Source organism: Hesperophylax consimilis, chromosome 17 (assembly GCF_061612785.1).
Source record: "Hesperophylax consimilis isolate HC1 chromosome 17, BYU_Hcon_1.0, whole genome shotgun sequence".
NCBI classification, from domain to species: Eukaryota; Metazoa; Arthropoda; class Insecta; order Trichoptera; family Limnephilidae; genus Hesperophylax; species Hesperophylax consimilis.
In genome coordinates, this window is record NC_142852.1 from 21,032,777 (window position 1) to 21,057,829 (window position 25,053).

Below are 25,053 nucleotides of genomic sequence, written 5' to 3' on the forward strand. Positions count from 1 at the left end.
TTATTTTTAAAATATAACAGTACAAAACATTAGTCAGCATAATGGCTATTTATGGACCTCCTAATTTCAGTTTGACTCAATTTATTACAGAGCTATCATCATATATTGATACAATTAATAATTGGGAAAACACTTGGGAGATGTAAATCTAAATTTGCAATCAAAAGATTACATTAAATTTCATATGAAAACATACTTACCAATTATCTAAATAGTATAGAATAAATTCGCTATCTGCGTCTCTATGTTTGTACGCTTAGTTCTTCTAAACTGTGCAACGGATTTTGATAGGGGTTTTACTATCATTTAGAGAATTTCTTCTGAAAGGTTTGTATATATTTAAAATTCTTGTTATATTTATAGAAGTTATAGAAAAGTCGGTGTTTTGTAATCAAGCCTTCAGAATTTTTTTATCTATGTGGTATTTGTCTATCCCCAAGGACAACCCTTAGCAACGCCGGTTACAAGTCAGATAGTTTTATAAATGAACGCATAGATGTAGTCACCATAGAGGTTGTCGTAAATGGATACATTTCTAGCACACATGTTTAGACTATGGCTTTTAATAAGTTTGTAGATTATAGAAGATGACTCTGAAGTGGAATTCATAAAGACAAACATTATGAATCATTGGGTAAAAGTTTTGTATTTAAAAAACTTTTAATTACATTATATGATTTGTCGTGTATAAAACCAGTCGAGTTCAGCAAACTGGATATGAGACACGCCCTGCACTGTCACACTTTTGATGACGCACCGAATCCAATAACCCCTATACGCTGATATATAGAATTCTATGGGTCGGCGACCACCGAGTCGATATCGGTGAAGTTGAGGAAATATCGAAGGTAGATAGATGACGAGATCAGATTTTTGCGGAAGACAATTTTACCAGCTGCGGTAGAAGGGACAACGATTTTACACTATAAAAGGCAAAGATATTAGAAGAACGAGATATGCTATGTTGGCCGCCGGACCGTAGCCGGAGTACTGACTAATTAGGGTACTTTGAACGGTATCGGGACGTGTACGCACAGAAATCTGTTCTATGTATTAGTGCGGATACCTTAGCGTAAGCGAAGGTGTTCAGTAGTATTGGTGAACAAAACCGGCGACACTCGGCAAAACAATTCCACTCAGTACGAACTGCGCATAGCACATCTCGTCATTTTCTTTGATAAAAGGTGTCACATCATTTGTTGTAATTCAGTCCATTATTTTGAGTCGGTAAATACACTGCAAACACCGATACGTCATTTTTCTACGCGTCGGAATCGTTGACGTCTGGGTCACTGTGTTTCGTGATGGCCGCCCTACGCCATTGGTTCTCGATGGAGTACTTGGAAGTGTTTTGTCACCTTGCTCAGTTCGATGAAGTCGCCGTGTAGTTCAAATGGTTATCTCAAGTGACATCCGCCGGGAAATAATCAATTTTACGCATTGTCTGTGATCTCTAACAAACAGATTTTATGATGCAAGTCAACCATACGAATCAATAATCGGAATAACAGAAGAATATGTACGAGACGATGAATGAATTTTAATGAAGCAAGGAATGTGTCCCAGGCAGAGTCTTTTGGCGTTCCGTCCTCTTTGCCTAACCCTACGGGGAAACAGCGTGATGGTTAGCTAGTCAACCATGCAATTGCGGGAGGGGCCCGGCTAAAGTGCAAGATAAAGTCTGCGGTAAGTACAATTCCTTGTGTATTGTGTAATACTAGTTTCGGTAAGGTGACGCGTCCTCTAACAGAATTATTGTTGGCTATCTCCAAGTGAGTACATTATTTAGCTAATAGATTTTGAAGTCGAGAGTAGATCTTCTTCATTTTTTATTATTTATTTTCGAAATGAGAAAGTATGTGAAATTTCAGGGCGCTATTACGAGTGCACGAAAAATTGCACACTTCACACGAAAACGGTTTCTTTCCAGAATGACCGAGAAGATGGTAGTTCAAATTGGACTTGTGTGAAGTGGAATAACTGCACTTATCACAAGCAAATGGTCGCTCTCCTGTGTGTGTAAACATGTGAGCTTTTAAATTGCTTTTCAGGGCAAAGGACCTGCTGCATTTATCACATGAAAATGCCCTTTCTCCAGAGTGAGTCAATTTGTGCATTTTTAAAGATTTTCCATTTGTAAACGAACGGCTGCACCTATCACATGCGAACGGTTTTTCTCCAGAATGAATCCTCTTATGAATTTTTAAATATTCTTTATTATTAGTCGAGAAGCTGCAGTAGCAGCACGAATGCGGTTTTTCTCCAGTGTGAATACGAATGTGAACTTCTAAAGAAGTTTTCGCTGTAAACGATTTACCACAGAGATCACATAAAAATTCTTTTTTACTTGAGTGTCTTCTTAGTAAGTGAGTAGTCAAATTATTTTCGGAAGTGGATAAATATGAGCATTTATCGCACGCAAATAACTTAATTCCATCGTGCGATAACATGTGAGTGTGTAAATAATGTGAATTACCACTTGAATAACTGCACTTATCACACTGATATGATTTCAGTGAGACGACGGTTTTATCCTTTACGCTATGCCGGCGCATGTGCATTGTCAAAGATCCCCTTTGCGCGGATGTGTAACTGCATTTATCACACGCGTACGGTCTCTCCCCACTGTGAATCCTCATGTGAGCTCTTAAACCTCTTCTGTAACGAAAAAACACACCACACGTTTTACACTGAAAGGTGTTCTCTCCCGTGTGTTTATAATTGTGCTCTTTCAAATCATCCTTACGTGCACATGAAAAACTGCACGACTCACACGTAAACCGTTTCTTCTCGGTAAGCTGAATTTTGCGATTTTTCAATCTTGGTTTAGGCCCGCTAGAATACGAATTTCTCCCAGAATGCAAAATCATGTGATTTTTTAGTCTCGATTCGAACCCACACGTGAAACTGCATATTGAGCAATGCAACAGAATTGGTTCAGATTTAGCATATGTGTGAAAACTCATGTTAAAGTTTATAATTTTTTTACGATTTTCCTCGATTTCTGACGGTAGCTGTGTTCTTCCTACGTCTTTATTGTGGAAACCTGAAAATATATAAAAAGCTATATTCGAACTTGGTTAATATTACTTTAAAAAGAGAAGTATCGTTCCAGCTTTTTTATGTGAATGCCGCACAAAAGTCCGAACTGCTCCCATCCGTATGGAGCCGGTGATACAATAGCATCCCCGTTTATTGGGATATGTTGTGAGCTTGAAGGTAGTGAGGAGAGGAAGGAGATGAGGCAGAGGAAGATGAGGTAGTACCTGGCTATTCAGATCTGGTCACCAAACCGGCTAAAGCCATTTCAAGCAACGCTTCAATTCTGAATGTCTTCACTTGTGCACAAGTGCTCAAAACAAGGAAAAAAGATCGGCCATGCATAAAATGCATGATACATCCTTTACTACCGGCAGACCGACAGCACGTCGCAGCGCGGCGAGCGAAACCGCACACCCCTCTCGCTCACACGCACGCACGAACATGTAAATTGACAAATTTAATCCAGATTTTTTGATAAAACATTTTTTCTGTTGCGTTCGCTAAATACTTATACAATATTGCACCTAATTATTTTATGCAATGCATTAAATGTATTGGAGAGGAATACTTATATATGAACATTTTCTTTAGTATATTTACGGCTCAAAGAACTATAGTGATTTATTTTTGGGGCATTCTGCCGCGTTGTGCTACCTCCTTTACACATCTGCCCTGATGATGGCAACTATAATGCTGTCCGAAACATTGGTTAAAGAAGGAGGCAGCGCAACACGGCATAAAACTCCAAAAATAAATCGCAGCAGAAGAGTTTCGTTACCGTGACATGTGCCATAAATAGGCAGGAAGGAATAGTATACGAATATATAATATTGAGATTTCCATTATCACTTCTTACTTTTCAACAAAAACACTTCTGTGGCAGTGTGTAAGTCCACTAAAATAAAAATAAAAACACCAGCAAAAATAAACTTATATCGATATTGAAATACGTATTTTGTGAAGAGATTAGTTCATACACAAATATTTCCACATTATTTCATTTCTGCGACTGGTAAGAATGCCCGTTTTCGTTCACCCAATAAGGAGAGATTGCTAGAGGGTATAGGCATTAAAACAATTCGAAATAAGAATTTTCATTGAATGTAAATTTGTATTGTATTGAATAAATAAGGTAGATAATAATTTCGAAAGAAAATTACGAAAACCGATGTTCACAAAACATTAACGTGATTATTGTAAGTATGAATATATATTAAAGATTTAAAAAGAAATGTTATTTATCTTTGACGTTCGAAAGCATTTGGGATATCAGTGCAGTTTTACCAATCACGAGTGCGTGAAAGTTACACACTTTACAATAAAACGGTTTCTTTCCAGAATGTTCGAATTTGTACTAATTCAGGCTTTTAACTAATTTGACTCCAATATATCGGGAATTTCATGGTAAATTTTTGTAATGGAAACAGTGGGCAAAAACCAAAACAAGTCAAAAAGCTAGCTAGAACTAGCTGGGAAGAGGACGCAAAAACGGTTACTTTCCCGAATTAAAGAACTGAAAAACGAAGGTACTATGAAATTATACCAATCGCCCCGACTGTAAGGACACGGCACACTATGTCTTCACATCAGCTGAGTACTGTGTTCCATTATTAGCTGTAAACGCCCACACTTCCATAGTCGATGTTCAGCTTAATGCCATAACAAATTCTCTGAAATTAACTTCTCTCCTTTGGCTCTCCGTAATTACAAACAAAACCCTTCCAAATATCGGGCTAGAGATTGCAGCACAGAAGGAATACAAGCACGAGCAGCAAAATAACTCAATAAGTTTGCACTAATCACAAGAAAATGGCCTCTCTCTGGTATGAGTTAGCGTGTGAGCTTTTAAATTGCTTTTCAGAGCAAAGGACCTACTGCATTTATCACACGAAAAGGCCTTTTCTCCCGAGTGAGTCAATTTGTGCATTTTTAAATATTTCCCATTAGAAAATGAGCGGCTACATACATCACATGCAAATGGTTTTTCCCCAGAGTGAATCCTCGTATGAATTTTTAAATATTCTCTGTTATTAGTCGAGAAACTACAGGTGGAGCACGAATGCGGTTTTTCCCCAGTGTGAACACGGATATGAACTGTCAATGAGGCTTTGGTGGTAAAAGATTTACCGCACAGGGCACACAAAAAGTGTTTAGGCAAGTGGGTCAACGCATGCCTTTTAAAATATCGCAGATTGAAGCTTGAATAACTGCATTTATCACATAGAAATGGTTTCGGACCTCCTACGTCGGTTACATTATGGCTCATCATGTGACTCGTTAATGAACTCCTCTGCGTGGAAGTGTAGTTGCATTTATCACATGCAAACGGTTTTACCCCACTGTGAATCCTTTTATGAGCTCGCAAATTTCTTTTGTGACGAAAAAAGGCACCGCACGTCTTACACTCGAAAGGTTTTTCTCTAGAATGCGTCAGTTGGTGCTCTTTCAAGTCATGATTCCGTGCACTAGAAAAGTTGCACGAATCACACGTAAACGGTTTCATTCCTGTGTGACGAACCATGTGACATTTCAACCTTGATTCGAACCTGCATGTGTAACTGCACATTGAGCAGTGCAATTTGTTCTGTTGATTGCGAGCACGCTTGTGTGAACTTGTGGTTAAGTTAAGATCTTTTTGTTCGTCCTTATTTTTCTTATATTTTTTTGGAGAAGGATTTTTTTCAGACTCTTTGTTTTGGGGACCTGAAAAAAAAATAAAAGTGGCTACAAATACCAAATCTAATTGTGGTATATCGAAGAAATAAGTTAAAATTTTCTATGATGGGATTCAATTAAAGGGTTCAATAGTTTGTGAGGAAGTACCGCTTTTTGCATGATTCGTCAACGAGGAAATATCTCTTGCTTATATTGTAACCATTTAACCTTTCCCTTACTGTGCTAAAAAATCCACGTGTTCCGGTGCCGTTTAGTCAGTACACATCTCAAAATAAGCGATTTTATCGGAAAAATATGAATATTCATAGTTAATCGCTTATGTTTATTAAAATTTATATCAAAAGTGATAATAATTGTAATTTAATTGCTGAAAACATAAATAAACCATCGGCAGATGCTGAAAAAACGTGCAAGGAGTCCACATCTAACGACGGTCCGCGACCAACTGGCTGGCGGCTAGCAGTGCTAGCACTCACACAGCTATGCGGTCGTACGTATCGATGGTCTAAATCAAAATACAACTGCGGACGTGTGGATTTCTCATGTTCCTGCGTAGCGAACTAAAGCGGAACATCAATAGCGTGTCATTTCCTCGCACACTCTTCGCGTAGCATTATCACACGGTTGATTATATTGGTGTATTTGTTTCCGATTTTTAACAAAACACTCTGATTTTTAATTGAATTTGAAAACTATGTAAAATTTTATTTTTTAATTCACTGCATAAATGTATAACGGAGGAACACCCAAAATCTGAACTCAGAATTTATTATAGTTATAGAGTTACTAAAGTTATTAGAAGCAATGTGTAGTAAATACACACCACAGATAAGGAAAGGTTAAAGTAAATCTTCTCGAGTTGTTGTCTCGTTTAGAATCTTGAACCCATTCTAATGGTCTTGGATGAAGATTTTGTGATTTATATACAGTCAATCTAGGTTATAATGATCACGACGGGACTGACTAAATTTGCTCTTTATAGCCGTTAATCATCATCCAAATCGGTTTTTAAGTCGAATGTATGTATCTGAATGCCTCTACTATCAATATATTCGCAAATGCGCAGTATATTTTCAAAATACAAGGTATTTATTATCTATTAAAAAAATAAATTAGAAAAATACACTTCTCAAATTTATTATCAATGATTGTTTTAAAGATTTCGCTTTCATGCTTCTCAATTTCCTCTTCAAAATAATCAACACAGTATATAGTAACACAATACACAGGTAGAGTATAATTCGCCTATTTGGTCCCCATTGTATACAACGCATTCTGACAATATTGAAAGGGTACAGCACAAATTTCTAAGATTTATTAACTTTAAACTGAATATTCCAATTCAAAATATTAACTATGTTCTTTTGATGAAACAACTTAACTTAATAACGCTATCAGATAGGCGGATCATCTCTGACCGTGTACTTTTAAATAAAATGATTAATAATTCCATTGACAACCCTGAAATTCTCGCCAAAATAAAATTTTACATACCGACTAGAAATACGAGGCAAAGTGCTACATTTTTCTGTGACAATTTTAAAACCAACTATGAAGCTCATACACCTATAAATATACTACATCATTTTGGCAATACATTTGGAAATATTGTAGACATGTTTAAAGATTCCGTATTAGTTATAAAACGAAATCTTTTTAATCATTTTACTGAGATGTATGAATTCACAACTCTGTAGTGAATACACTTTTGTTTTTATATGTATATGTTCCTTAATACATATTTAGCTTTCCGTAATCCACACTATTAATTTAAATTTACCTTAATTTAATCAAAAATCATAATTAATTGTAAACTATGTAACACAACTGTATTAATTGTTAACTACTTTTGTAAAAGCCCATTAGGGCGTAAATAAATAAATAAATATGTAACTAGGTACCTCCATAAACATATTTATTGGTTTTTAAAACAAAATTAACAATGAGTTGTAGTACAAAAGAAGATATAAAAAGGGAACAAATTTGCGAAGCTCAAATTTCACATGACTTTTACAGATTTCATAACAATTTTACATTGAGCTCGATGGATAGCAATGGTTCACAAAGCTGAAATATGAATCCGTCTCTAACGGGATAGGAAATTCCCGCCCTTTTGTTTGTCACTACTTACTTCGGTAATAATCTCTAAAAAGTATAAAATAAAGTTGCTCTCAGAGTCCGTCTGTTTGTGTGATTAGTTCATCTAAACTACGCAACGGATTTTGATAGGGTTTTCACTATCATTTAGAGAATTTTTCCCGGAAGGTTTATATAAATAATTAGGGTTGCCAGATGTCCGGTTTTGGACCGGACAGTACGGTTTTTTGAAAGGCTGTCTGGTCTAGAAAATGTTAGAAAACCGGACAATAGAATGTCTATAGAACTCACGAGAAAACACGCTTAGGGTTTACCAAAGAGCACTGGAATATATTGGAAAGTGGTACCATTTTGAAAAGTGGTACCATTTTGAAAAGTATACCTACAAAACTTTCAGTTGCTTGGATATTTAACGCGGAAGATTACCTACACTTGATGAACTTAATTGAAATATGGTCCCCATGGAAGCAGCAAACTTCTCCTAAAAATGTAAGAGGAACTGGCTACACTTCAAACACAGACATAGGAATTAATAGACGAGAAGATAATGGCGAGGGGTAAAATCAACTGTTGAAGAACGAAGGGAGTGAAGCTGACTGTGATTCGTCAATAAATCAATCTGACAGTAAATAGGCATCTCGCATTATAATATCACCATTTACTTCTTAAAAGTAAAATCTGCTTTTGAATGAATAGACATTTTTACATGGGAGCGCAAATTACTCGCCACGTTATGAACTAATTTGCGAAGTACAAATTCGGCAAAGTAAATTTCTTCTGTTTGCAGAGTCGTAGTTAGTTTCAGAGTATTTAGTTAAGACACTTTTACAAATGTTTCATAATTTACTTACCCCAGTAAACAACGATGAGCACACTTGAGAATCGTTACATTGTGATGTGATAGTACATGTTTCTAAAACTGATCCATATAATACGGTGTGAATAAGCTTAAAACAAAGTAAAATAATGCTTACTTATGGAATGTAATATGACAATTGGGTTTATTCTCTTTTTCACATCTATTTTTACAAGTTTTCATATCACAAGTCAACATTTTGCCGTGTTATTTCGTAAAATGAACCGATGATGCCTCGACCATAGTTCGCACAAGAATGATGACGTCACGTTTTCAAATTTCACTTGAGGCCATACGCGAGCCCAGCCGGCTCCAATGGAACCGGTATGGGGAGTGGGGATAATACGCTTTTAATCACTTAGGGCAGGTCTACTAATATTCATATGTCTATGACTTCAAAGTATTTTTCTTTCACTTGAAGGAAAATCCATTAATATGTGGTGCAGGTTTTTCAACGACGTATCAGCACCAAATCTGTTGAAAATGGTGGTACTCCCGTCTCCAAAGCCTTCGTAGAAAGAGTTTTTAGTGTAATGGGTAACGTATGGACTGACGAAAAAAATCGACTAGGTGTGAATACCGTAGAAAGCGAATTATGTGTTTTCTTCAATTGAAATGTCAGTTGCACTGAATTTAAAGATACAATTTCGGGCAATAAACAATTATTAAAAGCAGTAGCATCTAGTGCCAAATATGAAAAAAAGTGTTTTTTTGCTTACCAATAGTAATAATAAATATAAGTTTTAATGTTTATTAATAATAATAAGCGTTTCATTTTATTCACCCTTAGTAATTTTCTCGGTTTGATCTGGCCAAAATCAAAGGGGTTTATGATTTCGACAAATTGTCCCAAAAAAAATTCAAAGGGGGACCCTTTGATAAAAAAACGTTCGGTTTTTTTATCTGGACCATCTGGCAACGGCCACCCCTATATACATATAATACATGCACATTATATATATTTTTATTTTTATAGAGCGGAGACGGTTTACATGTAGTTCCCATAGTTCACTTAGACCATAGGCCCATTGTGCTATCTCTCATTTTACCTCTTTCCTTTAACGGTAATCCGGTCCCTTTAATAAAGTTCAGCAGGGTTGTTATTGGGTATGTTGCTATGTCTTCTGGTTCTACAATGTGTCTTCCCAGGTATCTGAGCCTTGTTCCCAACAGAGCGGAGCATTGGCAAGAAAGGTGAATTGGAGTCTCTTCATCCTCTTCACATTTCCTGCATCTGTTGGTGTTTTCCACTCCCAACAGTTGCATGTGTCTCCTGAGATGGCAGTGTCCCGTTAGTAGTCCTACCAGTTCCCTCAGCGAGTTTCCGTCCATTTCGAGTAGTTGTCTGGTTCACCTTGAGTCTGGTCCGTTTATGAGGACTTTGGATTGCCTCATTCCGGGTGCCCTTTCCCATTCCTCCCAGTGCAGGGATTTAACCCACCTTTCAATATGTATTTCGGTGCGGCAAGTGGCTACTCCTACGGCCAGCATGTATCCCGCAAGTGGTGCTTTCGCACCTTTCCTTGCTAGACCATCAGCCCGCTCGTTGTCCTCAATTCCTTTATGTCCTGGTACCCAGAACAGGGTTATTTTATTGATGGTAGCAAGTTCATCAAGAATGGTTTTGCATTCCATCACCAGTCTGAAGTCGCATCGGTTACTTTTGAAAACCATTAGGGCTGCCTGGCTCTCAGAACATGTGCCTATGTTCTTATTCCTGTACCCGATACATATGTTATCTTGTGCACAAGCTAAAATGACCTCCATCTCAGCTTGAAATACAGTTTAATGTGTTCCTAGAGGTATATATACTAAGTTCCCTCTTGGAACCCTGTAAACAGACCCCGGTCCCTGTTCCCTCCTCCATCTTGGACCCATCTGTGAACCAGATAAGTTTCTGTTTGTGGGTAGGGCCTGGAACCATGTCCTACTCCTCCCTTGTGGTGTACAATATATTAAAAGAGCGAAGAGAAAAGTTGACGATTTGTAATCAAGTCGTAAACAAAATATTTTCGGGCTATTGCTAACCCCCGCTCAACCTTATGAGATGCATCAAAATAATGTACTAGATCTTAAAAAAGTCTCACAACTTCAAAACTTTAGCCCAAACCATTTGTAAGTTCCAGAGCAACATTGACATCAGCTAGTTCTCGAATAACTATTTTTTCAGACCTAACGACCTATTCATGTATTCCGAAATTGTTTTGACAAAATTATTTGCTCGAAATATCAGTGAATCGACCTCGTTATAACAGTCAACAATTATATAAAGATAAGCCTAAACCAGAGGTTCCCAAACTTTTTTGCCCCGTAGACCACTTGCCAAATATATTTTTTTCCGTAGACCCCCTGCCTGCCGAATATTGAATTTTCCTAAATCTATTAATGTCCCATGTGATAATTATTTATTTTCTTAGTAAAAAGATTCCCTTCCCTTGCCTGTCCAACAACCGGGTGGCGGTATAGTTGCTCTGTTTTTGCATTGTGCAGACAGGGGCTCCCTTGTGAGGTATTACACCAAATGAAAATGGAGCAGGATAAGCAACGGGAATTTCTTTCTGTAGCTGGCCCTACAGAACTGCCCCTTAAGTTCTTTGTTAGCGCTTATTCCGATCAGTTCTTCTTGTCATATGATATCTGATTCTTCAACATTCCACTTCCACAGTCAAAATGTCCTAAAACTTAGTTTTGAAGTCTGTGTGAAGTACATTTAAATGTTGAAGGTCCCCCCCCATTTCAATCTCGTGGACCCCCAATTTTTTTTTTCGCTGATATAGACCACTTTGGGAACCTCTGGCCTAAACTAAAATATAGTTTTGTAATTGCTCATTATAGCCGTCAACTCACTATTACCGTGATCGTTATAAGCAAGTTTGACTGTATCTTATTTATTTTCCACCAGTTATTCGAGAACAGACTCGTCATTATTTAGTAATTGCCTGATTAACCAAGTTCCTACACTTCGCACGGTACTGCATTGAATGGAGAGCCGTGGTCACGTGATACTTGATCACTCCAATGCATCAGTGATTTTCCTCTGCTTCCCCTGCTCAACACTGACAGAGACCATGAGTTGAGTGTCTAATGCTTCGAAACGAACGTAGGTTAGAGTACCCAGTTTGGCGAGCGACATGCAAAATATCTTAGGATACGTTGTATTCATTGTTATAGTCATTAACTTTTGTTAATGACATAAAATTAGCGCTGCCGCCATTCATTTGGATGAATTTAATTGAAGTTATTGAAAATCGTAAGTACTTGCTAAATGACGCGTTTCGAAAAAGAGGATGACAATAATAATTAATACGTTAAATCACAATACGTGACAAATCACAATAATTGCGACGAGTTAAGTTAGATTGAGTTAATCTTGTTTTGAGAGTATCACGATTGGGGAAGACAGGTTTATCAGGAGGACTAGCAATAACCGCTAAACATTGATTAGCGTAGGGAGTGTGGCGAACCCATCGCTCTAAGAGTGGAAACACAGCCTGCAATAGCCATCCCAAGCCAAGGTGTAAGTTACCGTGCTCAGCCTGAATGACGGTGGGGAACAGCGTCACAAACGGTGCCTTCGAGATACAGGGTCGAGTATTTAGACCAGAGGTTCCCAAAGTGGTCTATATGGACCCCCAGGGGTCGATATCGGCTTGCTGGGAGTATATGTCAGCGAGAAAAAAATTTAGGGGTCCACGAGATTGAAATGGGGGTACATACGAGCGGACCCCCATTTACCTCAAGTCAACATTTAGGAGTTAATTATTAATATATTCAAGTAAAACATTGCACATTGGAAGCCGCGAATTTTCCTAGTTCCCCAACTTGTTTTTGAAAAACTTCCAGGGTAATAATGACATTCAACATTTAAATGTACTTTACACAGACTTCAAAACTAAGTTTAAGGACATTTTGACTATCGAAATGGAACGTTGAAGAATCGGAAAACATGTGACAAGAGGAAATGACTGGAATAAGCACTGACAAAGAACTTAAGGGGCAGTTCTGTGGGGCCAGCTACAGAAAGAAATTCCCGTTGCTTATCCTGCTTCATTTTCATTTGGTGTAATACCTCACAAGGGTGCCCTGTCTGCACAATGTAAAGACAGACCAACTATACCGACACCCGGTTGTTGGGAGGGGAAGGGAAGGGAATCTTTTTACTAAAAAAAATAAATGATTATCACATGGGACGTTAATAGTTTTAGGAAAATTCAATATTCGGCAGGCAGGGGGTCTACAGAAAAAAAAAAATTTGGTAGTGGTCTACGGGGTAAAAAAGGTTGGGAACCTCTGATTTAGACGTTACCTCAGCACTCGGGGCTTTGCTTGGGTGGACCTTCTAATTCCCTTGATACTTGTGGTACCAAAAATTAACCATTCAAACGAAAAAATAGGGGCCTTCGGGGAACCTAGGTGGAGTGAAGTAGAGCTGACGCCACATCGATAGACTTTCCCTTGTGAAGCCTTCAGAGAACCTGAACAAAGAGCGACTTCCGCTACAGGATCCTCCAGGGGATTCATACAAGGGAAAACAGGAACCCTCATGGGACCTGGAAACAATCTCAAAGGAATGTGAGGTGAAATTATGAATACTCTTTAAATAATGTACTATTGACATCAGTCGCTCAGATCAGGGACTTAGGTGTTATATTTGATGAAAAGTTAACATTCACTCTGCATGTAAATGATATAACAAAGAGAGCTATAAAAATGCTTAGTTTCATATGCAGAACGGCGTGTGATTTCAAGTCACTTGAATGTTTGAAAACATTGTACACTTCTTTAGTAAGAAGCCAGGTAGAGTATAATTCGCCTATTTGGTCCCCATTGCATAAAACGCATTCTGACAATATTGAAAGGGTACAGCACAAATTTCTTTTGATGAAACAACTTAACTTAATAACGCTACCAGATAGGCGGATCATCTCTGACCTTGTACTTTTAAATAAAATTATTAAAAATTCCATTGACAACCCTGAAATTCTCGCCAAAATAAAATTTTACGTACCGACTAGAAATACGAGGCAAAGTGCTACATTTTTCTGGGAAAATTTTAAAACCAACTATGAAACTCATACACCTATAAATAGACTACATCATTTTGGCAATACATTTGGAAATATTGTAGACATGTTTAAAGATTCCGTATTAGTTATAAAACGAAATCTTTTTAATCATTTTACTGAGATGTATGAATTCACAACTCTGTAGTGTATACACTTTTTTTTTTAATATTTATATGTTCCTTAATACATATTAAGCTTTCCGTAATCCACACTATTAATTTGAATTTACCTTAATTTAATCAAAAATCATTATTTATTGTAAACTATGTATCACAACTGTATTACTTGTTTAACTACTTTTGTAAAAGCCCATTAGGGCGTAAATAAATAAATAAATGGAAGATAACAATATGGGCCTAAGGCCTGACTGCTCAAGTCTATGCTTTAATAAATGAATATTTATATCAACATTGACATAGTATTAGTTTTTATCGACATTATCTGTATGTGACGAAGTTCTTAACCATGGAAGATTAATGTCAGTCATTTCGACTAATGCTGCATGCATTTTGTGCTACAGATATCTCTCTAACGAAGGCGTCGACCGCGCTAGATCCCCGTGGCAACTCAGAAGCCGTCGAGGGCTTGCAGAGAGTGACCGCCTACGGAAGTAATACAGCCATTTTCTATATACAGGGTTTTCAAATAAGAGGTGTTATTTTGAATAACCCGCTATTTCGGTAGATGTTACTTTTGAAGCTGTAATTTTTTGACATTTGACAAGTAGAAACTACGCCATTAATAAAAATGGAACGATACTTGCTTCAACAACGCATGGAAATTATTAAAATTCACTTGAGTGAATCAAATGCAAATCATCTTGAGTGATGAGGCCCATTTCCACCTCGGTGGCTTCGTCAACAAGAAAAATTGTCGCATCTGGGGCTCGGGAAACCCAAGAGTTATTGTTGAAAAGCCTCTCTATCCTCAACGTGTGACTGTTTGGTGCGGTTTATGGTCGAGCGGAGTCATTGGACCTTACTTTTTCGAAAATGAGGCTGGAGCAACAGTTACGGTGAATGGATTGCGCTATCGAGAGATGATTAATGATTTTTTATGGCCGGAATTAGATGGTATTGATCTGGACAACGTTTACTTTCAACAAGACGGCGCTACGTGCCACACAAGCAACAAAACCATTGATCTTTTACGATTGAATATCAAAATAACACCTCTTATTGGAAAACCCTGTATTAAGTGGTAAATAACTCAAATGTCGAGAGATTTTTTACTAAATATTTACGCCTAACATTCGTATTTACATATTTCCCTTTCAAAACATCATTATTAATTATCTTCTTCTTTTTGAACGCTTATAACCTTAAAAATGAACTACAGACCTGAATCTTAGTTGAATTATTATTATATATAGTTATTCAGGGCCGGTCTTATGCGGGCGCAATTGGAGCAGTCCGCTTCGGGCGGCGACTTGCTAAGGCACCAAGAAGCCAGAAGCCAAGCTGCTGATAATAACCTTACACCTAACACAGCGCCCTTGAGGTTTTTACAAGTCCTTCCTGTCATTATAGTGTGAACTTGCGCATTAATGGAGCACTTAACTAGAGCACTTTTCGGCAAAGAGGGAGATCAATGACTGTCTGGTGCAATTTGATGGGAGCACTCTCCCCAATAAAGACTCCATTGAAATGCTTGGAATTACTATATCAGACCAGCTCAAGTATCGGGGATCCATAGAAGCCCGAGTAAATCAGGTCTTGTACAGGGCTAGGAGATTCTTCAACAGTGACCAGCTGCTGACCCTGTACAAGTCTCAAGTCCGCCCAACTATTGAATTTGGGAGCCACCTCTGGGCTGGTGCCCCAAAATATTTAATAAACCTGCTTGAATCTGTGCAAAGGAGAGCGATCCGTCAACAGACCGATTGCCTTCTCTAATGCATAGACGCAATGTAGGCATGCTGTGTCTGTTCTACAGGTACTTCAATGGAGCCTGCTCCAAGGAGCTAGCAGCATTGATTCCTGATGCACCGGTGCACGTGCGCGAAACTCGACGGACACGAACTGAACACCCGTTCACGGTTGAAGTTGGCTTCATGAGAACGGGCCGTTTTTACGACTCGTTTTTGTGTAAGTCGGCTCGTATGTGGAACGAGCTACCGGCATCTGTTTTTCCTCCCTCCTATAATCCGAGCCTCTTCAAGGTCCGCATTAACAAATCCCTTCCTACAGCCCCTACCTTATTCCGCCTCACAACGCCGCCCAACCGGGTGGTGACATAGTTCCCCCGTCTGTACACTGCACAGGCAGGGACGCTCTTGTGAGGTATCACATAAAAAAAAAAATTTTAAAAAAGAGGATTGAACCAGCGACGCAGCAGAGGGAAACAGACACATTTGTTTACTAACCGTTCAAATCTTTAAATGAGAATTCATTCTTAATTCATAGCAAGGTTTAAAAGAAAGAAAAGATAAACGCAATAAAATTCCTTTCAATAATTTTTTTTCATTTTTCGTTAAATTTGCAAATGCCAACACAGAAAGAAATTATAATAATATAGTGGGAGAAGGAAAAAAAAAAAATTTTGACAGCAGCAGAGCAACAAGCCGAGCGGTTAATATCCTCTACTAGATTTGAATAGCCAGGTACTTCCCAACCCCATCTCCTTCCCCTTCCACTCACACGACATTTTCCTATTAGAGACACCATAGTCTCCAAGCAGTACAGACTTTTGTGCGGTACTTACTTCAGAAAAAACGAAAAGGTTAAGGGAAAAAAATTAAAATAAAAAAAATACCTTTAATATCGGGCGTCCCATCAACAGATTCCATTCCAACAGATTCCAATTCAGCAGATTCCACCTCAACAGATTCCGTCTCAACAGATTCCATCCCAACAGATTCCGTCGCAACAGATTCCGTCTCAACAGATTCCATCCCAACAGATTCCGTCGCAACAGATTCCGTCTTTGTATTCGGAAAAGATAATTCCAACTCCAAGTGCCGCAAGCCTTCTTTCGTATCTTCGGTTTCAGCTTCGTCGACCGCGGAAATCTGTTCTATGAATTCCATATCGATAACTTCGAAAGGAATAAATTTCTGTTTTTCCAAAGGAGTGAATTTCTTTTCGATCTCAGTTTTGTTTTCCTAAAATCAGAAAGAAACAACATAATTTCTTTGTTTGACATTATTCACGATGACACAAACTTCAGTAAAGCATTCGATAAAGTAAATTCGTGGCCAATTTACTTCAAAATTCACTTTTATCGAGGTTTTAAAATTGTGTAATTTTATAAGTGTGGTTTACAAAACACTGTCAAGGTCAGAATTATTATGTATTTTTTATTATTTGACATGAATAGTTGGTTATTCAAGAAGAAAATAATGCTAAAAATTCTAAACGAAACATGAAACAGAACAAGACAAAAAAATAACAGTCAAAACTAGTTACTAATTTTTTTTCCATATTTTTGGCAGCAACCTGTTTGAATGGTCACAAATATAAATAACTAAGTCTCAATGGTCGAGTAGTTATGACGCTCTCCCGGTAAGACAAGCCAAACAACTCAGTCTTGGTACACACTCCTTGCCTCATTCACATTCATACATACTCTTCTATTATTCTGACTCTTGACATGGCCCGACTCAAGTATCTGATTCACTTGGTCGTGCCATGTCTTCCTCGGGCGTCCCCGACTTCTGCTACCATTCACATTTGCATAATATATTCTCCTTAAACTCCTTTCTTTGCTCATTTGCTCTACATGCTCAAACCATCTGAAAGCGTCCCTTTCTTGATCTTACTCATTACGCTTCTCCACATTTCTCACACGATCATACATGGTTTTACCACACATACGCCTCAGGGATCTCATTTCTACAGCATTCAGTCTACTTTCATCCTTTCTCTGCCAGTTCCATGTCTCACTTCCATACATCAGGGTAGGTACCAGCACTCCATTGTGGACTGCTAGCTTCGCTTCTTTGTACAATTGTTTGTTAGCGCCAACTGCGTTCAGTCCTCCATGAATGGAGTTACCTGCATTTACCCTTCTTTCAATACCTCTGTCAGCCTTCTCATCTCTCGTAAACATACTTCAAAATTTGTATAAAATCCTTATTTAGTAGGGTGACTTCGGACACGCCACGCAGTTTGGGGTGACCTACCTCACGGTGACACGGTTCTAGGTCCTACCTCCAAACAGGAACTAATCTGGTTCACAGATGGGTCCATGATGGAGGAGGGAACAGGGGCCGGAGTCTGTCTGCCGGGATCCAAGAGGGAACTCAGTATACCTCTAGGAACACACTGTACCGTGTTTCAAGCTGAGATGAAAGCCATCTTGGCCTGCGCACAGGAGAATATACGTATTGGGTACAGCAATAAAAACACAAGCATATGTTCCGATAGCCAGGCAGCCCTAATGGCACTGGGAAGTAACCGATGCCACTCCAGACTGGTAATGGAATGCAGGACTGTTCTTACAGAACTCGCTACCATCAATAAAATAACCCTAATCTGGGTACCAGGACATAAAGGTATTGAGGGCAACGAGCGGGCTGATGAACTAGCAAGGAAAGGAGCGAAAGCACCACTTGTAGATTCGGAGCTGGCCATAGGAGTAGCAGCTTGCCACACTAAATTACATATTGATAGGTGGGTCAAATCCCAGCACCGCAAAGAATGGGAGAGGGCACCTGGAATGAGACAATCCAAAGTACTCATAAAAGGACCAGACCCTAGACGAACCAAGAAACTCGCAAAGGGAACTGGTAGGACTACTAACGGGACACTGCCATCTCAGGAGACACATGCAGATATTGGGAGTGGAAAACACCAATAGATGTAGGAAATGTGAAGAGGATGAAGAGACTCCAATTCACCTATGGTGCCAATGTCCTGCCCTGTTGGGAACTAGGCTCAGATACCTGGGGAGACATACAGTAGAACCAGAAGCCACATACCCAATGACAACCCTGGTGAACTTTATTAAAGGGACTGGGTTGTTGTTAAAGGAATGAGGTAAAACGGGAGAGCACAATGGGCCTGTGGCCTAAGTGCTCACGGGAACTACGTGTAAACTGTCTCCGCTTCAAAAAATATTTATATTACACAATTAATAAATCAAATGTCATTTTTGCCCACCCTTATCAGTGATTGGTGTGTGATTTTGGTTATTATTTGTGATTAATAATTTGACTTATGTCATCACTACAAGGAAAGACGAAAATTCGGTTCAATGTTGTGTTTTGAGTACAGAAAATTTTTCACTTGCATCTCTAATTTCTCAATTCATACCTCCAACTGAGCCTTTCCTAAATTTTCTCGAAAATGAACGTTGAAATTTTGTGAATTGTTGAAATTCTCCGAAACAACCCGTCCTTAAAGTTAAAATAGTAAAAAATAAAAATAAAATTTTATTTTTGACGGTAATGGCATATTTTAGGCATCATAGGCCTAGTACTTCTTCTTCTTCTTCTTCCTAGCACTATCCCAACTCATTGCCTAGGTAGGCTGTTGGGGTCGGCTCTTCTCGTTCTCAGGTTATAGCTTCTTCGGTTCTGAGTGTCGCTTTCATCTAGGCCGTTTCTTTGTAGGATTTTGGAGCATTGGGTCATCCAGGAGTTCTTTGGTCTACCTCTGGATGACTGTCTTTGAAGCTCTATAGACATTGCCTGCTTCACTGTGTGGTCTGGTGGTCTCCGTCTTATGTGCCCATACCATCTTAACTGTCGTTCCTCTAGCTTACTGTTTATGTCAGTGACACCCAGGCTACCACGAATAAGTGAGCTTTTAATTTTATCTTTTAATGATACTCCTGCCGTCCATCTAAGCATTCGCATTTCTGCTGATTCGAGTTGCCTAGAGTAGGAGTTGTACATAGTCCAGCATTCGGAGCCATACATTATCGCGGGTCTAACAATAGTTATTATTATTATCTAACAATCATAGGCCTAGTACAAATTACAGAAAAATGTTACTCACTTCCAGATATTTTCTTATTTAGCTTTTAACATTTATTTTATAAGAGTTTTGGTTTTTGCACATGTTGATGGAATTCGGCAAGGAATTATACAATTTTGGGTCAATAAGGTTAATGTGTCTTTGGGCCAGCCTGGTTTTGCCGTGAGGCAATGTGTACACATCTGGACTAGGACATGCAGCTACACTTACTAACCACCATATTATTTATCTCGTGTTACGAGGCGGCGTACCGGTGCCAAGAATCGTACTATCAATCATACGTTGCTGGAAGCCGTATCGGGCAAATAATATCATGCCAGCGCAGTATTTTCATCGCTCATACCCTCTGAGCTAATAACTCCCGTTCAATTTAGTCGACTCTTTGAGCAGTGTGAAAATATTGAGCTAATTAAGCCAATTTATTTCTACCGATTTATAACAAGTTTCTCGTTAACTCTTTAAGTTTTTAAGTTCCACAATAAATATATGTTATTTTTGAACATAATATCTATACATTTGTAATGCCGAAACTAAAATTATATAAAATTCCGTCGATAGTAAAATATCGCAAAGTAAGCTCCAAAAATTATTAAAAACACGTTTTGTTCTATTATTTAATATGTTATAAGCATGAAAAAAATTCACAGTGTATCTTTAAATGCCACTAAAGCACTTGTCGAGAGATTTTTGCTCCATTTCAAACGAGTCGTGTTTTATTAAATATTTTCACCATTTTCTCTTTTTTATTTACATATCTCACTTTCAAACCATCTTTGAACGCTTACTACGTGGCTAAAATAAAATGATTCATGACCCATTGTGCAATAATCGCATAGGTTATCGACATATGGGTTAGATTATAATAGTCATAATCTAGGCAGGTATGTGCCTATGTAATTTAACACTCTGTTCGCTGAACCAAAAAGATAGGTAATCGCAAATGTGACTTACGGAAGATTTGGTTGTGATGTTCGATGATATGGTTCTTTTGGCAGCGCCTGTATGGTGGAGGAATTCACAGGCACTCGTGTAAGATTGAACTAATTATAACTCCGGCTAAAAATCGAATTGACACATCGGTTGTTTTCTCGGTACGGTGTTTTCGATTCAACTCAAAGCAACACTGCGCAGATTCAAACCAGTAAAATTTGAATCCTAGCTTCCTTATCGGTTGGAGCGGAAAAAGCGTTAAAACAATTCAGCGTCACGAAACACCCATCGCTAAAGTCATCACAACTATATTGTACAGTCTTGTTATACCCTTTCTTTCAAACACCAAGAATTAAGTTTTACTTACATTCGTCATTAACTAATTCTTACTTATCTTATCTCTGCTGATTTCCAACAGCGTGGAAGATCTCTCGGGTCTAGGATGAATCAAGTTTGGATGCAGAATGAGTAAATGATGAATGTAAATAAGTCCACAGAAAGAGACGTAAAGAATAAAAGCTACCTTGGCCCGTCTCTTGAGAAGTTCATGTGACTTCTCACATTTCAGCTTGAAGTTGTACGCACGTAATGTTTCTTGAGAACACTCTCCACAGATCTGGTCATCACAGTTATCTCCTTTAGTCAACTGCAAACACAAAACACAAACAAACTGTGAATATTACTGAAGTTTCAAGTAAAGGTATATATTGTGTTCGTACAAACAGGTCTCCAACTCGTCGTGGAAGGAGTTTATAAATAAATGGTTCTTTTAGACTCTAAGAGAATTTAAGACTACATCAATATAAGCCGATAGTTTTGTGAACAGTTGAGCGAGCGTTCGAAAAATGGTTATGATAATATTATAATTTTCACTTATTTGATAAATCAAAACCAAAATTTCCTCTGAAATCATTATATTCATAAGTATTTATGTAAATATCTACCTACTTACTAAATTATAAACCTTAACATATTTCAAATAAGGAATTATTAAATTGTCAAAAAAATGTCACAGTGACAAAATGACAAAAATTTCACAATGACAAGATGTCACAATGACAAGATGTCACAATGACAAAAGGTCACAATGTCAAAATGTCACAATGACTAAATGTCACAATGACAAAATGTCACAATGACAAAATGTCACAATGACAAAATGTCACAATGACAAAATGTCACAATGACAAAATGTCACAATGACAAAATGTCACAATGACAAAATGTCACAATGACAAAATGTCACAATGACAAAATGTCACAATGACAAAATGTCACAATGACAATGTCACAATGACAAAATGTCACAATGACAATGTCACAATGACAATGTCACAATGACAAAATGTCACAATGACAAAATGTCACAGTGAAAAAATTCTTTTATCAAACTTTCTTTATAGCCGTTGGGTACTGTAATATTAATAATTCTGATTTGACAGCTCGTGGTAGGAACCACGATCATGCGAACTCTGGCGAGTTGAAAAGGTTGTACCCAACACGGAAACAGGAAACAAACAAATGTACAGACAGATGAAATGCCAAATAGTCGAGTTAAAAAAGAACTTAAATAATAAACTAGCTATACCCCACCGAACGTTGCAGTGGCTCGGTCTGTCTGTGCAGGTAGAGAAACAATAGCGCATGTTGCTTTTATGTTCAACAAAAGGACTGTTTTAAAAAAAAAACATGTCTGTCCAACAGATGGCGCTATTTTAAAAAAAAGGCATGTTTTTACCTGTCACTGGTGACGTCTATATAATATAAGTATACAAAAACACACGCGTATTTGAATGCAACATTGTGTCAAAATTTCAAAGCAATCCGTGAAGAATTTTGGGAGATTTAGGATTTTGAACAAACGAACATTTACGTTTTTATTTATATAGATAATCATAAATGTACATGAAAAATGTATGTTTGGTAGTGAGCAAATAACATTTTGATAAAATTGTTATGCCAGCGACCGCGCACGGCATGCACGCCAAAATATGCTCTACACAGCAGGACTTCTCTGGGAAGCGTTTACATCTAACGAACGAGCGTTCTTAGAATATTCTAGGTACGGTAAGCAGAAATACAGCGACGCTCCGTAAAACACAAAAGAATGCTTGCTCGCTTGACAAAAAGCGTTTACAAGATAATTTCACCGGAGTGACCGAAGACTCTCTGTCTGTGCGCTCAGTTCTTCTAAACTATCCACAGAATTTCGACAGGGTTTTCACTTTGTTTTAGAGAATTTCTTCCGGAAGGTTTGCATATATAATACATGCATATTGTATTTATAGAAAGTAGAGAAAAGTCCATGTTTTGTGATCAAGTCATAAAAATATATTTTCGGGCACTACATAGCTAACGCTGACTAAACCTTATGAGATACATCAAAATAATGTACTACGGAATTGTATATCTTAAAAAGGCCTACAAAAAAGTCCTCTATGGTATATATCTATCTCATAAGGATAACCCCTTGCAACGCCGGGTACACGTCAGCTAGATGATAAATAAATAAATACTTATACTACCCACCCTACATCTCTGAACTATGCCTCCCGGAAAACACTGGTCTGAGGCAGTCAACTCTTAGATCAGCAACATCATCAGCTGTAGGCAGACTGATAGAACCTAATCGCAAGCCAAATACTAAGTTTGGTGATCGGGCTTTCGGAGTATCTGGGCCGAAGGCTTGGAATAAATTCCTTCCGGAACTAAGATCCATAACAAGTCCAACAGAATTCAGGTCTAAACTAAAAACTTACCTTTTTAAGCTGTCATACCCTTAAATTAAATATACCATTCCTGAGAGAAAGTCCAGTTATATCCAATTTTCCAATTATGTCCTAAATCCTGTTTCTAAATTTCGCTAATAAACAATTGGTTAATGTAAATTAAGTGTTAATCTCAAGTGATCTACCAGGTAAGTATGGTACTGTATATTATCTCCATAAATAGTTAGTAATAACATAGATCACTGTAGAAATGTATTATAAATTTGTTGAACGCCCTTGAGGTGATTTTGCACAAAAATGGCGCTATACAAGACATCCAAATATTATTATTATTATTAGTGCAGATCCATGAAAAATCAGAAGATATTACTAATTGAATAAAGGATTGCATTGCATGTAGAAACGACCCGTTCTCATGTGACAAATGTCAACTGTGTATTATGATGATGGGTGGGCGTTTGTACCGGTGTCGAAGGGATCGATGATGCTAGTTCCTTGGAGCATCTTCCATTAAATAACCGGTAGAACAAGTACAGCATTCCCACCCGACGCCTGTGCTGTAAAGATTGCAATCCGTTTGTCAAGAAAAGGGAATCTATCAAACAGACCGCACTTTGGATGTTTACAGAGATTAGATCAGTTAGAGTTGAGAAAAACAAAGGCAGGGACGTACATAAGTATTCAGATCTGATCACCAAACTCAGGTAGTCATTTCTATTGCAAATGGTGGCCTTTCACCACCACGAAACTGATTTCATCTACTCTCTAAATAAAAAAAAAGTGTGTGCCGTAACTCACTAATCAGTCCCATATATCGCGGTTGGTATTAGCACACTAATATGGACTGCTACGTTCGCATCTTTGGACAAATATTAATTTGAAGTCAGAATCAAGATAGCCTCTCAGAAGATGAGTGTACGATACTTTAATAGTACACAACTACAGACCTTGTATGAATCATAAATGTGCCCTACTGTTGAATTTGGTCTGGAGACCCAAAAACACTTAACGCTGAGCAAAAATAGGAGGTCCGTTTTAAAGATTTCCCTATCGTTAAAAATGCATCGCAATCTTTAGAGCACAGGCGTAAGGAAGTATGCTGTCCTTGTTCTACCGGTATGTCAATGGAAGTTGCTATGAGGAACTAGCGTCATTGATCACTTCGGCACCGGTGTCGGGAAAGACGCCAAATGCTCGTCCAACATTATGAGAATGGACCGTTTCCACAACTCGTTCTTGAGTTTAACAGCTCGGCTGTGGGACGATTTGTCTGCCTCTGTGTTCCCTCCCTTTTAAAACATAGGTCTCTTCAAAACCCATTTCACTTATTAATCTCCTAAAAAAACTTCCGCACCGTTTTCCCAAATGCTAAAAAAAACCGCGTCTGGTAATGAAATTAATGAAAAAATATATAAAACGTTTTATAATCGTTATTTTTTACCTGAAAAGAGCAGAAACTTGTCAGCATGTCACACATGGTCGGTTTCCCACTAATCTGTCGTGTAAATATTGACATTAAATACATCGAATTGGACAAACAAATTCTGCATATCGACCTGTTGACCTTGTTCCCTCCAGTTTCCATCTTCAACTTTACCACTTCAGGGCTTTTATTTCGTACAGATTGCATAATTCGACAAAGCTGGCTAAATTATTACAAACTTTTCTAAAAACATTCCCGCGAAATTACCGGAATTCTAATTTTTTAAATCACACCTTATAAAATTATTTGTTGG

At 38.0% G+C, this 25,053-nt stretch overlaps 1 protein-coding gene across 2 annotated transcripts; it reads right to left on the reverse strand.

Annotated features, from left to right (window-relative positions):
- Nucleotides 1-25,053, reverse strand: LOC149416200 (uncharacterized). Of its 2 annotated transcripts, none has more exons than XM_089642079.1 (4): nucleotides 24,759-25,053; nucleotides 21,112-21,234; nucleotides 16,492-16,840; nucleotides 1-3,046 (listed from the first exon to the last, which is right to left on the reverse strand). In XM_089642079.1, the coding sequence occupies exons 1-4, from the start codon at nucleotides 24,945-24,947 to the stop codon at nucleotides 1,833-1,835; spliced, it is 1,875 nt and encodes a 624-aa protein (XP_089498205.1). In that variant the 5' UTR covers nucleotides 24,948-25,053; the 3' UTR covers nucleotides 1-1,832. The 2 variants fall into 2 exon arrangements, with proteins under 2 accessions (XP_089498205.1, XP_089498206.1); XM_089642080.1 differs by lacking the exon at nucleotides 1-3,046 and adding an exon at nucleotides 4,236-5,745.